The sequence below is a fragment of the Chiloscyllium plagiosum genome, unplaced genomic scaffold, assembly GCF_037043375.1.
Source record: "Chiloscyllium plagiosum isolate Xiang-an unplaced genomic scaffold, Cpla_swu_hap1 HiC_scaffold_46, whole genome shotgun sequence".
Lineage (NCBI taxonomy): Eukaryota > Metazoa > Chordata > Chondrichthyes > Orectolobiformes > Hemiscylliidae > Chiloscyllium > Chiloscyllium plagiosum.
In genome coordinates this window covers 14,558,906-14,575,043 of record NW_028270184.1, presented here as the reverse complement: position 1 = coordinate 14,575,043, position 16,138 = coordinate 14,558,906, and the positions used below count along the sequence as shown (strand labels likewise).

The 16,138-nt window shown below is 44.3% G+C and overlaps 1 protein-coding gene across 1 annotated transcript; it reads left to right on the top strand.

The window, feature by feature from the left end:
- The first annotated feature begins 9,950 nt into the window (after positions 1-9,950).
- Positions 9,951-15,154, top strand: LOC148136227 (putative G protein-coupled receptor 139). Its single transcript, XM_087983651.1, has 2 exons — positions 9,951-10,017; positions 14,244-15,154. Exons 1-2 carry the CDS (start codon positions 9,951-9,953, stop codon positions 15,152-15,154), a joined length of 978 nt encoding a protein of 325 aa, XP_087839777.1.
- Positions 15,155-16,138: the final 984 nt, after the last annotated feature.

The following is a 16,138-nucleotide window of genomic DNA, read 5'->3' as shown; positions in this document are numbered from 1 at the left end:
AAGCTAAAAGGCTCAGGCTGTTAAATCCAGAGATCCCTGGAAGTCCAGGAGCATGCAAGCGGAAAAAGAAAGCTTATGTCATACTGTGGCAACTCAATACTACAGAAAACCGAGAGGAGTGTGGATTGTGGAGGGATGCAATCCAAAAGGAAATTGGAAAGAAAACAGAGATGGGGTACTGGGCTAATGGTCGGATACTTGGTAGTGTGGATGTGCAGAGGGATCTTGGTGTCCATGTACACAGATCTTTGAAAGTTGCCACCCAGGTAAATAGTGAGGTGAAGAAGGCATATGGCGTACTGGCTTTTATTGGTAGAGGAATTGAGTTCCGGAGTCCTGAGATCATGTTGCAGTTGAATAAGACTCTGGTGCGGCCGCATCTGGAGTATTGTGTGCAGTTTTGGTCGCCATACTATAGGAAGGATGTGGAGGCACTGGAATGGGTGCAGAGGAGGTTTACCAGGATGTTGCCTGGTATGGTAGGAAGATCGTATGAGGAAAGGCTGAGGCACTTGGGGCTGTTTTCATTAGAGAAAAGAAGGTTTAGGGGTGACTTGATAGAGGTGTACAAGATGATTAGGGGTTTAGATAGGGTTGACCGTGAGAACCTTTTTCCACGTATGGAGTCAGCTATTACGAGGGGGCATAGCTTTAAATTAAGGGGGGGGGGTAGGTATAGGACAGATGTTAGGGGTAGGTTCTTTACTCAGCGAGTCGTGAGTTCATGGAATGCCCTGCCAGTAGCAGTGGTGGACTCTCCCTCATTATGGGCATTTAAGTGGGCATTGGATAGGCATATGGAGGTTAGTGGGCTAGTGTAGGTTAGGTGGGCTTGGATCGGCGCAACATCGAGGGCCGAAGGGCCTGTACTGCGCTGTATTCTTCTATGGTCTATGTTCTATGTGAAATGATGCTGCCAAGAAACATCAAGGCAATCTTCAGCAGATATTTTATCAATATAGAGAAAGGAAAAGAAGTGAAGTAAGGATCATAAAAGACAAGAAACATTAATGCGTAGATTTGCACATGGTCCTTCATTTGGATTGAAACTTAAAGGGGCCTCAACAATATGAGGAACCGGGGAGACTCGCCTGAGAAGTCCAGGAGGCCCTTCTCGACGTTGCGAGCAGATAATTGCATTTAGGAACATGAGATCTGGGCATCGGGACTGGGTGGGAAGGATGGTACGGTTCAGGAACCTGGGATGACAAGAGAAATTGTGAATTGTGTCAAAAAGCAAAAGGAGGCGTATGTAAGATTCAGAAAAACTGAAGATGGACTGAGCCCTTAAAAAAAAAACGCAATGAAAGCAAGATAATAGGAAACAGGGAGTTAGGAGGACTAAAGGGAGCCATGAGGTGTCTTTGGCAAAGCGAATTATGGAAAATCCCAAGCTGTTTTATAAAATATAAGGAGAAAGAGTGTAGCCAGAGCAAAGAAGATAGTTTATGAGTGGAGTTGGATGAAGTGGGTGAAATCTTTAATGAATACTTTGTACTGGTATTCGAAAGATGAAGGATGTGATGGGCAGTGAGTCGAGAGAGGGATGTATTGATATTCTAGAGCATTTCAATGGAAAAAGGTAGAGGATATGCTGAGAGTTTTGAAAAGCATTAGGATAGACAAGTCCCCAGGACACAAAGAAATCAATTCCAGAATATTGAGGGAATAAGATTGGCGGAGTAGCAGAAGTGAAGGGGACTGTCAGAGAATACAGCAGAATATAGACAGATTGGAGAGTTGGGCACAAAAATGGCAGATGGAGTTCAATCCGAGCAGATGTGAGATGATGCATTTTGGAAGATCCAATTCAAGAGCGAACTATACAGTAAATGGAAAAGTCCTGGGGAAAAGTCACTAAGGAAAGGGACCTTGTTATGAATGAGAACTTTGAGGAGCTGGGATACAGGCTTTAACAGATCAAGATTGATGAAGTTAATGTGCTGGAAAGTTTGGAAAACATTAAGATTGATAAGTCCCCAGGGCCAGACCAGATTTATCCTAGGCTGCTCCGGGAAGCGAGAAAGGAGATTGCTACGCCACTGGCCAAGATCTTTGCCTCCTCACTCTCCACGGGAGTTGTACCGGAGAATTGGAAGGAGGTGAATGTTGTTCCTCTTTTCAAGAGGGTAATAGGGAAATTCCTGGCAATTACAGACTAGTCAGATTTACGTCTGTGGTCAGCAAAGCTTTGGAAAGAATTCTGAGGGATAGGATTTATGACTATTTAGCAAAGCATAACATGATTAAAGGCAGTCAGCATGGCTTTGTGAGGGGTAGGTCATGCGTCACAAATCTTACTGAGTTCTTTGAGGAGGTGATGAGACAGGTCGATGAAGGTCGAGCAGTGGATGTGGTGTATATGGACTTCAACAAGGCATTTGATAGGGTTCCCCATGGTAGGCACATTCATAAAGTCAGGAAGTATGGGATACAGGGAGAGTTGGCTATCTGGATTCAGAATTGGCTGGCTGATAGAAAGCAGAGAGTGGTTGTAGACGGAAAGTATTCTGCCTGGAGGTCAGTGTTGAGTGCGGTCCCGCAGGGCTCTGTTCTTGGCCTCTGCTCTTTGGAGTTTTTATAAATGACTTGGATGAGGAGGTTGAGGGGTGAGTTAGTAAATTTGCAGATGGAGGTGCTGTTGATAGTATCGAGGGCTATTGTAGCCTGCAGCACTACATAGACAGGATGCAGAACTGGGCTGAGAAATGGCAGATAGAGTTCAACCTGGATAAATGCAAAATGATGCATTTTGGAAGGTCAAACTCGAATGCTGAATATAGGATTAAAGACAGGATTCTTGGCAGTGTGGAGGAATAGAGGGATCTTAATGTTCAAATACATAAATCCCTCAAAGTAGCAACCCAAGTGCATTGGGTTGTTAAGAAAGCATATGGTGTTTTAGCTTTCATTAATAGGAGGAATTGAGTTTAAGATCCACAAGGCTTTGCTACAGCTCTACAAGTCCCTGGTCAGACCACACTTGTGTCCAGTTCTGGTCGCCCTATTATAGGAAAGATACCGAGGCTTTGGAGAGGGTGCAAAGAAGGTTTATGAGGATGCTGCCTGGGCTGGAGGGCTTGCCTTATAAAGAGAGGTTGACTAAGCTCGGACTTTTCACTCTGTTGAGAAGGAGGAAGAGAAGTGACCTGATCGAGGTGTACAAGATAATGAGAGGAATGGATAGAATCAGTAGTCAGAGACTTTTCCCCAGGGAAGGATTGACTGGCACGAGGGATCATAGTTTTAAGATATTAGGAGAAAGTTATAGAGGGGACATCAGAGGTAAGTTCTTTATGCAGAGAGCTGTGAATGCATGGAATGCATTGCCAGTGGTGGTGGTGGTGGAAGCAGAGTCATTAGGGACATTTAAGCGACTGCTGGACATGCACATGGATAGCAGAGAGTTGAGGGATGTGTAGGTTAAGTTTTGTTTTACATTAGGATTAATCCTTGGTACAACATTGTGGGCCAAAGGGCCTGTTCTGTGCTGTACATTTCTATGTTCTATGTTCTAAAATTGATGTACAGAGAGATCAGGGTGTTCAGGTCCATTGTTCCCTGAAGGTGGCAACGCAGGTCAGTAGAGTGGTCAAGAAGGCATATGGCATGCTTTTCTTCATTGGACAGGGTATTGAGTACAAGAGTTGGCAGGTCATGTTACAGTTGCATAAGACTTTGCTTCAGCCACATATGTAATACTGCGTACAGTTCTGGTCGCCACATTACCAAAAGGATGTGGATGCTTTGGAGAGGGTGTAAAGGAGGTTAACCAGGATGTTGCCTGGTATGGAGGGTGCAAGCAATGAACAGAGATTGAGGGGAGTAGGATTATTTTCATTAGCAAGATGAAGGTTGAGAGGGAATCTGATTGAGGTCTACAAAATCATCAGAAGTATAGACAGGATGGATAGCAAGAAGCTTTTTTCACAGAGTGGGGGACTCATTTATTAGGGGGTCACAAGTTCAAAGTGAGAGGGGAAAAGATTAGGAGAGATATGTGTGCCACGTTCTTTATGCAGAGGGTGATGTGTACCTGGAACACGTTGCCAGTGGAAGTGGTAGAGGCGGGCATGATACAATCATTTAAGTTGCATCTAGAAAGATACATGAATGGTCAGGGAGCAGAGGGATACAGACCCTTAGAAAATAGACGAAAGGTTTAGATAGAGGATATGGATTGGCACAGGCTTGGAGGGCCGAAGGGGTGTTCTTGTGCTGTTATTTTCTTTGTTCTTTGTTCTTGAAGTGAGATAGTAAAATTGCTGGGACCTTGTACAAAACCTTTGCGTGCTCTTTAGTCACAGGAGAGCTTCCAGAAGACTGGAAAATAACTTGTTGTTCCTTTGTTTAAGAAAGGCAACAGGGAAAATCCAGGAAAGTACAGGGCGGTGAATAGGGAAATTGTTGGAGAAGATTCTTAGAGATAGGATTTCCTCACCTTTAGAAAAGTAATGACTTACTCATGACAGACTGGTGGCTCTGTATGGAGGATGTCAACTCTTGCAAACTTGATTAATTATTTTAGTGGAGGTGACAGAAATGATTGATGAGGGCATGGAGATGGCTGTTGTCCATACGGACCTTAACAAGGTCTTTGATAAGGCTGTTGATGGCAGGCTGATACAGAAGGTGGAGTGAAATGGGATCTGCGGTGAGCTGGTAAGATGAATACAGAACGAGCTCGCTTACAGAACACAGAATAGTGGTAGAAGGGTGGTTTTCTGACTGGAGACCTGTGACCATTGGTCAGAGATCAATTCTGGGACTGCAACTCAAACACTAGGGAAGCTGTGGTGAGTGAGGGCAATTGCCAGAGGATAGAGCAGGATATAGATGGGCAAGAAACTTGGATGAAGAAAAGGCAGATACAACTTAATTCAGACGATTGCGAAGGGATGCGTTTTGGAAGGTCTAATGCAGGACAGAAGTATACAGCAAATGGAAGAACTCATTAGCATTGATATCCAAACAGATTTAGACATATAGGTCCACAGTTCTCTGAAACTGTCAATGCAAGTGAGAAAGGTGCTCGAGAAGGCGTATAGTATGCTTGCATACATCGATTGCCATAGAGTAGAAAAAGCGGCAAGTCATATTGGAGCTGTATTTGACTTCATTTCGGCCTCATTTGGAATATAGTGTATATTTCTGGTTGCCACAGCACTAGAAGGACGTGGATGCATTGGAGAGGATGTAGAAAATGTTTACCAGGATGTTGTCTGGTTTTGAAGGTATTGGATGTAGGTTTGCCCGTTGAGCTGGAGGGTTCATGTTCGGACGTTTCGTCACCCTAGTAAATTACATCTTCAGTGAGCCTCCAGATGAGGCACTGTTGATGATTCCTGCTTTCTATTTATATGTTTGGGTTCCTTTGGGTTGGTGATGTCACTTCCTGTGGTGATGTTATTTCCTATGGTGATAGCATTTCCTGTTCTTTTTCTCATGGGGTGGTAAATGGGGTCCAAGTCAATGTGTTTGTTGATAGAGTTCTGGTTGGAATGCAATGCTTCTATGAATTCTTGTGCGTGTCTCTGTTTGGCTTGTCCTAGGATGGATGTGTTGTCCCAGTCAAGTGGTGTCCTTTCTTATCTGTATGTAAGGATACTAGTGAGAGAGGGTCATGTCGTTTTGTAGCTAGTTGATGTTCATGTGTCCTGGTGGATACGTTTCTGCCTGTTTGTCCAATGTAGCATTTGTCACAGTTCTTGCACGGTATTTTGTAAATGACATTAGTTTTTTCTTGTCAGTCTAGGGTCTTTCAAATTCATTAGCTGCTGTTTTAGTGTGTTGGTGGGTTTGTGGGCTACCATGATGCCAAGGGACCAAAAGAGAAAATGCTGGAAAATCTCAACAGGTCTGGCAGCATCTGTAAAGAGAGAAAAGAGCTGACATTTTGAGTCTAACTGACCCTTTGTCAAAGCTGCGGTGGAGGCAAAAGAGCTGAGAGAAAGGGATAAAGTCCTTACAGGACATAGGGTGAGAAGAGCTGTAGTCCAGATAGCTGTGGGAGCCAGCGGGCTTGTAATAGATATTAGTGGATAGACTATTGCCAGAAATGGCGACAGAAAGGTCAAGGAAAGGAAGGCAAGTGTCAGAGATGGACCAGGTGAAGGTGATGGAGGGATGGAAACTGGAAGCAAAGTTTATGAATTTTTCCAGGTCAGGACGACAGCATGAAGCCGCACCGAAATAGTCATCGATGTTCCAATAAAGCAGTTGTGGGAGGGGACCCAGGTAGGCTTGGAACAAGAAATGTTCCACATACCCCAAGAAATGTTCCACATACCCCATGAAAAGGCAGGCATAACTAGGACCCATGCGGGTACCCATTGCTACACCTTTGATTTGGAGAAAATGGGATGAGTTGAAGGAGAAGTTGTTGAGAGAGAGAACAGGTTCAGCCAGGCAGAGAAGAGTGGTGGTGGAAGGAGATTGTTCGGGCCTCTTTTTGACAAAGAAGCGAAGAGCTTTCAAGCCGTCTTGGTGTGGGATGGAGGTGTAAAGAGAATGCACATCCATGGTGAATAGAAGGTGGTTAGGGCCTGCGAATTGAAAGCTGTCAATGTGTTGCAGGGCATCAGAGGAATTCCAGTTGTAGGTGGGGAGGGAGTGAATCAGAGGAGTAAGGATGGAGTCAAGGTAGGAGGAAATAAGTTCAGTGGGGCAGGAGCATACTGACACAATGGGCCTGCCGGGACAGTCCTTCTTGTGGATTTTGGGGAGTAGGTTGAAACGGGCTGTCCGGAGTTTGGAGACTATGAGGTATGTAGCTGTGGGGGGGAGGCATCCAGAGGAAATGAGGTCAGTCACGGTGTTGGAGACAATGGCTTGATGCTCAGTGGTGTGGTCGTGCTCCAGGGGGAGGTAGGAGGAGGAATCTGAGAGTTGGCGCTCAGCCTCTGCGAGGTAGAGGTCAGTACGCCAGACGACAGCAGCATCCCCTTTGTCAGCAGGTTTGATAACAAGTTTGGGGTTGGATCTAAGGGAGCGGAGAGCAGAAAGTTCGTATGGAGAGAGGTTGGAATGGGGAAGAGGGGCAGAGAAATTAAGGCAGCCAAATGTCCCGTCGACAATCGGCAATGAAAAGATTGACGACAGGAAATTGTCCTGGTGGAGGTGTCCAATTAGAGGTGGAATGTTGGAGGGATGTGAAAGAATCTGTGGAGCAGGGGAAGGACTCTAGCCCAAAGAAGTGAGTAAGAAGGCGAAGGCGACGGAAGAAGAGATTAGCATCATGTCGATCCCGGAATTCATTGAGGTGGGGACGTAAGCGTACAAAGCTGAGTCCTTTGCTGAGAACAGTATGTTCAGCCTCAGAGAGGGGAAGGTCAGAGGGTATGGTGAACACACGGCAAGGGCTGGGGCTGGAAGAGATGGGGTTAGAGGGATTGGGACTGTTGGAAGGTGAAGGGTGGGCAGGAGTGTGGATGAGAAGTTGAAGCTTGCATTCCTTAACATCTGCAAGAAACAGGAAAAGTTTGGAGTTAAGGCGTGAAGGATGAAATGAAACTGTGGGCCAGGACAGCTTTGAGAGAGACAAAGGGTCAGTTAGACTCCAAACGTCAGCTCTTTTCTCTCCTTACAGATGCAGCCGGACCTGCTGAGATTTTCCAGCATTTTCTCTTTTGGTTTCAGATTCCAGCATCCACAGTAATTTGCTTTTATGATGCCAGGGGATCTGAGTAGTCTGGCAGTCATTTCCAAGATGTCTTTGATGTAGGGGAGAGTGGCTAGGGTTTCTGGATGTGTTTTGTCTGCTTGTTTGGGTTTGTTGCTGAGAAATTGGTGGACTGTGTTCATTGGGTATCCATTCTTTTTGAATACACAATGTCATCTACAAACTTAGCAGCAATGAGCAGGAGTGTCAGACACTGTGTTAGAGCACCATTACAAATTAGAAACTACTCTTTGACTATGACTCATTTGGCTGTTTAAACAAAAACCTGAGTATTACTGAAGGAAGACTGGCCTTTTTCAAAGGTTTTCACCTTTCACTAATCAGGACAGCTCACAAGAATGACCAACTTAAAGAGAATAGCAACAATCATTATTGTATGAGCGGTGAATACCCACTGTTTGGCGAGTGGAATATGACTGGGAGGGATGTTGTAAACGAAGAATGCTTTAGTTAATGTCGGCATAGCAGTTAATTACCAAGATTTCTTTAAAATTTAAACCAAGTCAGTTGACACTGATTACTTGCAAAATGAACGAGAGAACAGCTGACTACATTATGATGACACTTTAAAGGGAGGAACTAACAAGCTTAATCTCAAAGGAAGTCATGGTAGCACAGCTTGAGCCCATGATATGGTCCTCCTGCACCATGTGTCCCTGGTGACCATGTGTACCAGAGCGTGTGCAGCTGCAACGTTGAAATGTGCAAATACGTATTGAGTTCTTCTGTGAGAGTGCCAAGAAATATACTGCCAAATAATTTAACATTTTTCACTTGGGCTCACAGTGTTGACGCACTTGCATCCCCTGAAAGCTGTATGCATATGAACATGCAGTAATGCCTGTTTATTGCAGATGGAAAGGAAATGCATTAATGCAACAACAAAATGGGTGAATAATTGAAAATAGGTTTGCAATGTCATAAGTAGGAGGTTTTCCGATGGAAGATCCGGGAAAGAATTTCGAAGTCTACGTGGGATAGAATTGGACTTGTACCCGTGGCCCCAGAACACTGCCTGGGTCTCTGGATTAACAGCCCTGTGCTAATACCACTGGGCTGTAGCTCCCCATCCCCATCCTCCATTCCTGTGAGTCATTGAAAGATAGTACTGCTTCCCCTTTGAATAGATAAACTTTGCAAGAAAGGTCACTTTAACTGTCAGCTGGACTGGAGGTCGAGGAATTCATGAGCCATTTCCAGTTACAATTAACGCTCTAAAAGTTATTTTAGTGATCTTGTTCACACTGCCAACCCCTGTAGTTTACCATTGTCGCAACTTAACTTGCCATCCAGAAATGTTGCTCATCTTATTCATGCTGGAAGTAGTCATTTCGCTGTCCACTCCTTTCAGCTGCCCTGAAACCTCCAGCTTTAGATGTCACTGAGCTGACCTGTGCAATATTTCCACATATATCACTCACAAACAGTGATATTTCAACTAACCATCCTGATATATCACAAATCTCACTTCATTCATAACTGCCACAATTAATCCAGGTACAGCATTAGATACATTTTGGTTCTGATAATTCATTGAAAGTAATCAATTTCCCAATTCCTACGTTAACTGCCCAACCACATTGATATTGTCTATCTTAAGAGAAGGAACCATATCCCACAGTCCAGTATGACAGCGAGGTGAAAAAAAGTAGTATTTGGAGTTTAATTTCTGACTGATTACAGTCAATTGAAGGCCATTTCCTGAAACAACACTGTATAGATGTCAGAGCTAGTTTCTTTACTCAGAGAGTAGTAAGGGGCATGGAACGCATTACCTGCAGCAGTAGTAGACTCGCCAACTTTAAGGGCATTTAAATAGTCATTGGATAGGCACACGGAAGAGAATAGAATAGTGTAGGTTAGATGGGCTTCAGATTGGTTTCACAGGTCGGCGCAACATGGAGGGCCGAAGGGCCTGTACTGCGCTGTAATGTTGTATGCTCTATGTAACACGAGGTCTGAATGAATGGCGCTTCATGGAAAGCCCATTGCTGAGAGAAAACAGCATTCAATTTTCATCATTTAGTTAATGTGAGCACAGTTGCAGGGGCTTTATACGTTGTTTACTAAAACTGATTTTAAACATTGTGGAAAACAACGTGGATTATCAAAAATGTCATAATCTTATTTCAATGCAAAACAAAAATTGACAAGCAATCGCTATCTCCCTATGGAGAGCCCACAGTGTATAAATCAAATGCTCTGGGAATGTAATGACTCAAAGTTTAACACACGGCAGCAGGGAGGAACAGATCACTTTATACAGAAAATGCAATATATATTTCACAGTATCCTCAAATTATACTACACAATTATTGCTATTATTGGCATTCCTGGTAAGTGACCAAGTGATATTATGTATGTATGCCAGCTGTATTCGCGTTGTGACAACAAATCATTTGATCACTGCTTGCTGATCCAATGGTAACATGCATGCATCCGTCCGCTTACCGATATTGTTTTTGCTGAGATAAACAGACTACGATAATCAACGTTTTCATAGCATTGTGTCAATTGATAATAAACCTTTCCTTGCAGCTCACAAACTCTGTAAAGCACAATTGATCAGCCTTCAGCAGACAACAGAATCAGATCCCTGTGAGAGGAAGTGATAGAAGGTGTTACTGGGACGACATGTCATCACAAACTAAACTACTCCCACCTGCCTGTATTTGATCCATATCCCTCTAACACCTTTATGCACCCTGTCCAAATGTCTTCTAAATATGTTAACTGTGCCTGCAATGACCACTTTTCTCTGACAGTTCATTCCACCACTGTCTGTGTGGAAAAGTTTTAAATATCTCTCTGCTCACCTTAAAATTATGCCCGCTAGTTTTGAACTCTCCTACACTAGATAAAAGATGTGTTCACCCTATCTATGCCCCGTGATGCTTTTATAAATCTCTGTATTGTCACCCTTCAACCTCCAACACTCCAGTGAAAAAGTTCCAGTCCATGCAGTCTCTCCTTATAAATCTAACCCTCCCGCTCCTGTAAATATTTTTTCTGCACCATCAATGTGTTTGGATTAGAAACTAGAGAGGCACACCTGACCACAATGAACAATGTATTACCGACAGTGTGTGATAAAGGGTCTTAGGATCTCATGGCAATGCCCCTGTCCCTGGGGCAGATTCAAGTTACATCCACCCTGGAAGATGTGCGAGCAGGTTGATTAAAATAAAAGATAGTAGGAGAAGGTGGAAGACTGCAGATGCTGGCAATCAGAGTTGAGAGTGCAGTGCTGGAAAAGCACAGCAGGTCAGGCAGCATCCGAGGAGCAGGAAAGTCGACGTTTCAGGCATAAGGCCTTCATCAGGAATCAAGAAAAGACAGTGAACGCCGATAGGGAGCCAGTTGTAACATGTCAATTTTAATCTGAGAATCCAGGCTACCAGACCTTCATGGGGTGTTGCTTTGATTCCAGTTTGGTGGTGATTCCCCTCTCTCTTTGTTCAAGATTATCAAAATTCTCTGATTGTGTGCATCTAAAGACGGTCTTGTGGTATGGTGGTATTGGATGTGTCCCAAGGCGACTGAATAGAAATATCACATGGGCTCTTGTGCCATTTGCTTATAGCTGATTAGAATTAGAATCCCTGTAGTGTGGAAACAAGCCATTTGGCCCAACAAGTCAACACCGACCCTCTGAAGACTAAGCCACCCAGACCCATTCTCATATACCGATTACTCAAGACTTCCCCGAACTTGTGGGTGGCACGGTGGCACAGTGGTTAGCACTGCTGCCTCACAGCGCCGGAGACCCGGGTTCAGTTCCCGCCTCAGGCGACTGACTGTGTGGAGTTTGCACGTTCTCCCCGTGTCTGCGTGGGTTTTCTCCGGGTGCTCCGGTTTCCTCCCACAGTCCAAAGATGTGCAGGTCAGGTGAATTGGCCATGCTAAATTGCCCGTAGTGTTAGGTAAGGGGTAAATGTAGGGGTATGGGTGGGTTGCGCTTCGGCGGGTCGGTGTGGACTTGTTGGGCCGAAGGGTCTGTTTCCACACTGTAATCTAATCTAATCTAATCTAATGCTTCTAGCCTACACATCCCTGAACACTACGGGTAAATTAGCATGGCCAATCCGTCTAACCTGCACATCTTTGGACAGTGGGAGGAAACCGGAGTACACGGGCGAAACCCATGCAGACCATGTGCAAACTCCACCCAGACAGTCACATGAGGCTGGAACCAAATCAGGTCCCTGGCGCTGTGAGGCAGCAGTGCTAACTACTGACCCACAGTGTCCCTAATTCTGAGTTCCTGTCCTAATTGCTCCAGAGGTGTTTCTGAATCGGTTGATTAAAAAGAAAGACTCTGTGTCTATGATTGTGTGTGCGCGTTCAAGCGTGTGTGGAAGTAAATTTGTACTGAGTGTGGCTCACTAATTGGCTTTATTTTGAAATCATTGTTTGAGTAGCTGTGATCCATTGCAAAGGGAAAAATGTTTTGACAATCTTTCCTGATAAGAATACACATTGAACAATATTGTAATGGTTTTCTATCACTCACACACACACTACACATATTCTAATTCAGTGGTGCAATGTGGGAGTCTGTGGCTGAGACAGTATTTGTTTCCCGTCTTTAGTTGCGTTGGAAGTGATGGGAAGAGCAGAACTGCTTTTTTGAACTGCTGCAGTCCATTTCATGCAAACAGACCCACCCCCACCCCCCACCCATGACATTGGGAAATTCCACCAATTAAGTCAGCATCGTGGGTGGCACGGTGGCACTGCAGCTAGCACTGCTGCCTCACTGCTGTCTCTTTGCGCCAGAGACCCGGGTTCAATTCCGTGTCCGGGTGCTCCGGTTTCCTCTCACAGTCCAAAAATGTGCAGGTTAGGTGAATTGGCCCTGCTAAATTGCCTGTAGTGTTGGATGAAGGGGTAAATGTAGGGGAATGGGTCTGGGTGGGATGCACTTCGGCGGGCTGGTGTGGACTTGTTGACCCTAAGGGTCTGTATCTACACTGTAAGTAATCTAATCAAATAAAGGAACAGCAACGCTATTCCAAGTAAGTGATTGGAAGGGCTAATTGGAGGTAGTATCTGATGCTCTCACCCTCTAGGTGGTAGTGGTCGTGGCTTGAAAGATGGTGTCTAAGTTACACACTGCTGCAACTGAGTGTCAGTGTGAAGCGAGTGGATGTTTGTGGATATGATTCCAATCAAGTAAGCTGCTGCTTCTCCTGGATGGTGTCAGGCTCCTCGAATGTTGTTGGATCTGCACCAATCCAGGCTGCTGGAGAGCATTCCATCACACTGTTCTCTTGTGCCCTGTAGATAATTGAGTAACCTTGGTGAGTCAGGAGGTGAGTTACTTTCCGCAGTATTCCTAGCGTCTTGATCCACTCATGTAGACACCTTATTCACATTGCTCGCTCATGCTGCTATTTGTCAATCAGAACCACTGGTTTGTTGATGGTTAGGGGAAGGAGGGCAGGGGTCAGAGAAGATCATGAAATGATGGTTGGCTTCTCACTTGGTGGAGATGATCAATACCCAGCACATTGTGGCCCAAATATTACTTGCTACTTGTCAGGCCAAACTTGGTCATTGACTGATGCAGGGCTCTGGCCTGAAACGTCGATTCTCCTGCTCCTCGGATGCTGCCTGACCTGCCATGTTTTTCCAGCACCACATTCTCAACTCTGATCTCCAGCATCTGCAGTCCTCACTTTCTCCTTAGACATTGACCACGTCTGTTTGAAATTGGGCAAGGAATGCCTCAGTATCTGATATCTATTTACAATTATGTCTATGTCAGTCTGTCACTCCTTGTATAATAGTCAAGTATACCTGAGCTTTACTTCAGTTCACAATGTGTGTGTGTGTGTAATCTATTTGACTGATGTTATGATATTGGTTACCATTTTAGTTCCCTGTACTGGTACATCCCATGCTGATACTTTCCGAGGGCCCCAGATTGAATTGTTTAATTTAGTTTCATGAATCAGCTGTTCCCACAGGTACTCATTTCTGCTCAACAAGCTATGGTCTTTTAATTCCTGATGAAGGGCTTTTGCCCAAAGTATTGATTCTTGGATGCTGCCTGACCTGCTGTGCTTTTTCAGCACCACACAATCTCAACTCTGATCTCCAGCATCTGCAGACCTCACCATCTGCATGGTCTGTTAATGCAAGCCCTCACAAATTCTTTATCCTCACTCTATGTATGTGCAAATGTTAATTTCTGCAGAGCTGAGGTTTCAATCTTGGGATATTCCAGAATCAGGTTTTGTCACCAGGCAACATATTTCCAAAACGTCTGCAATATCAGTTCAAGTCACTCATCAATTATTTTGATTTCCTCTGATTTCCCACTGCACTTTATGTTCCTCATCATCCCCAACACATGCTCAAATTCCACGTGTACCTTCCCAAGAATTGTCCTTGAGAGGGAATAATTACATTGTCCTCATTCCTTCCTCCTGTCCAGATGCAAAAATCGTAGGTCTGAAGACATTAATCTGAGAAACCCCTGCAGTGATGTCCTGGAGTGCAGATGACGCTGGGAAATGTTGATCAATAATATCCAGTCTCTCTTTGTTCTTTGCAGTGAATTTAGTGGCCATTGGGATCCTGTCTCAGGCAAATTGTGGCCTCTCCTCATGCACCACTCACTATCTGGTGGCCATGGCAACAGCGGATCTACTGGTTATTGTTGCTGAGGTAATACTAGGGTGGATTCGTTATTATTATTTCTTTGGATCCTTCCTGGACATCACCCCAGTGTGTAGTGCCATCTATGTCATGATTTGTGCAGCCACCGACTCTTCTGTCTGGTTCACCATCTCTTTCTCCTTCGATCGATTTGTGCTTATTTGTTGCCAGAAGCTAAAAACAAAATATTGCACAGAGAAAACTGCAGCTGTGGTGCTTGCCACAACCTGCAGTGTACTCTGTTTAAAAAACATCCCCTTCTATTTTACATATGAACCTGGAGAGATCATTGACAATATACCATGGTTTTGTTCTGTAAAGTCAAGCTACCTCACTCAGCCTGGGTGGCTGGGTTTTGACTGGTTTGACACAGTTCTAACCCCATTGCTCCCATTTGCTTTAATACTGTTGCTCAATGCTCTGACAGTCCGACACATTTTAAGAGCCAGTCGAGTCCGCAAAACACTGAGAGGTCAGAGCAAGGGAGAGCATCAAAGAGATCCAACGATCGAGAGCAGAAGGAAGTCTGTGATTTTACTCTTCACCATCTCTGGCAGCTTCATACTTCTTTGGATGATTCATGTTATGGAATTCTTATATTATAACATTACAGGCATAGATCCCAGGGATTATAATTATTCTGAATACATTCTGCGACATGTTGGATTTATGCTTCGGAATTTAAGTTGCTGCACAAACACATTTATTTATGGAGTGACTCAGTCGAAGTTCAGAGAGCACTTCAAGAGTGCGGTAAAATATCCGTTTACATCAGTTACTCGATCAATTCATAAACGTTACAGTTGAAAGCATCCCTGTCTCTCCTGCCCTCAGTGCAATACGTATGTTCATATTCTGAATAGAGATGTGTGATAATGCTGTCACTTTTACAAGGTTATTTTGTCCTTGTTTTTTTTTCAACTTAAAAGCAGATGCCGAGGGGTCTGGGAAGAGCCTAGTTTAACATGGCAGAGGAGTAGTCAGTTCTCCCAGTTCAGTTTGATTTAGCTGTAACAGTTCGAAGATGCTGGAGTCCAGGAAAGATTCCAAGCTTCAGCAGATGATTCCTGACTGACTTTTCTCTCTTTGAAAGTTGTTCCCTCCTGCCCGTAAGAATCTGTGTTTCCATTTACCTTTTTTTACCAAGAGGTGTGTTTGTGGGATGTTACTGGATTGGAACGGCTCCTTACTCAAGTTGCTGTATCAGGTCGATTCGGTTTTCCAATCATTAAGTTGCTCTAAATTTGCTTTCTTTTGTTCGAGTTTCAACTGTGGTGTTAATATCAATTCTGTTTCGCTTAAAGCTGAGTGGTTTGACCAGCTGCATCACACCTGGAACACCCACTACACATCTGCCTTTAAAATAAGAAAACGTTAGAGTGTAGGCTACCTTCTTAAAATGTTTTGAGGGGAGCTGGCCTGGTCCATAACATTCGTTACAATGAACAGTACCCATCGCACAAGTGAAGACAACGGGAGGACTGGAAGAAACAGAGACAGCAGAAGTCTCAAAGTCCTGCCTGCTGGATAGGAGTGAAATATACTTACTTTAGTCTTTCATCCACTCCTATGGTTAGTTTCTCAATTATTTTATACCTGCTGAAAGAAAAGTCTTAACGATGCAAAATGTGAAACGTTCTGGTGTGAATCGATTGTTTGGGGTGCCTGTTTTTTTCCAAACATTTTATTGCATACAACAGCCTCCCATTCATACTCCCCACTGCAGCTGTTTCTTACAACCTCGCCATGAGTCCGTTTGTAGCCTTTATAAGGGTCCACATTTTTGTCTGT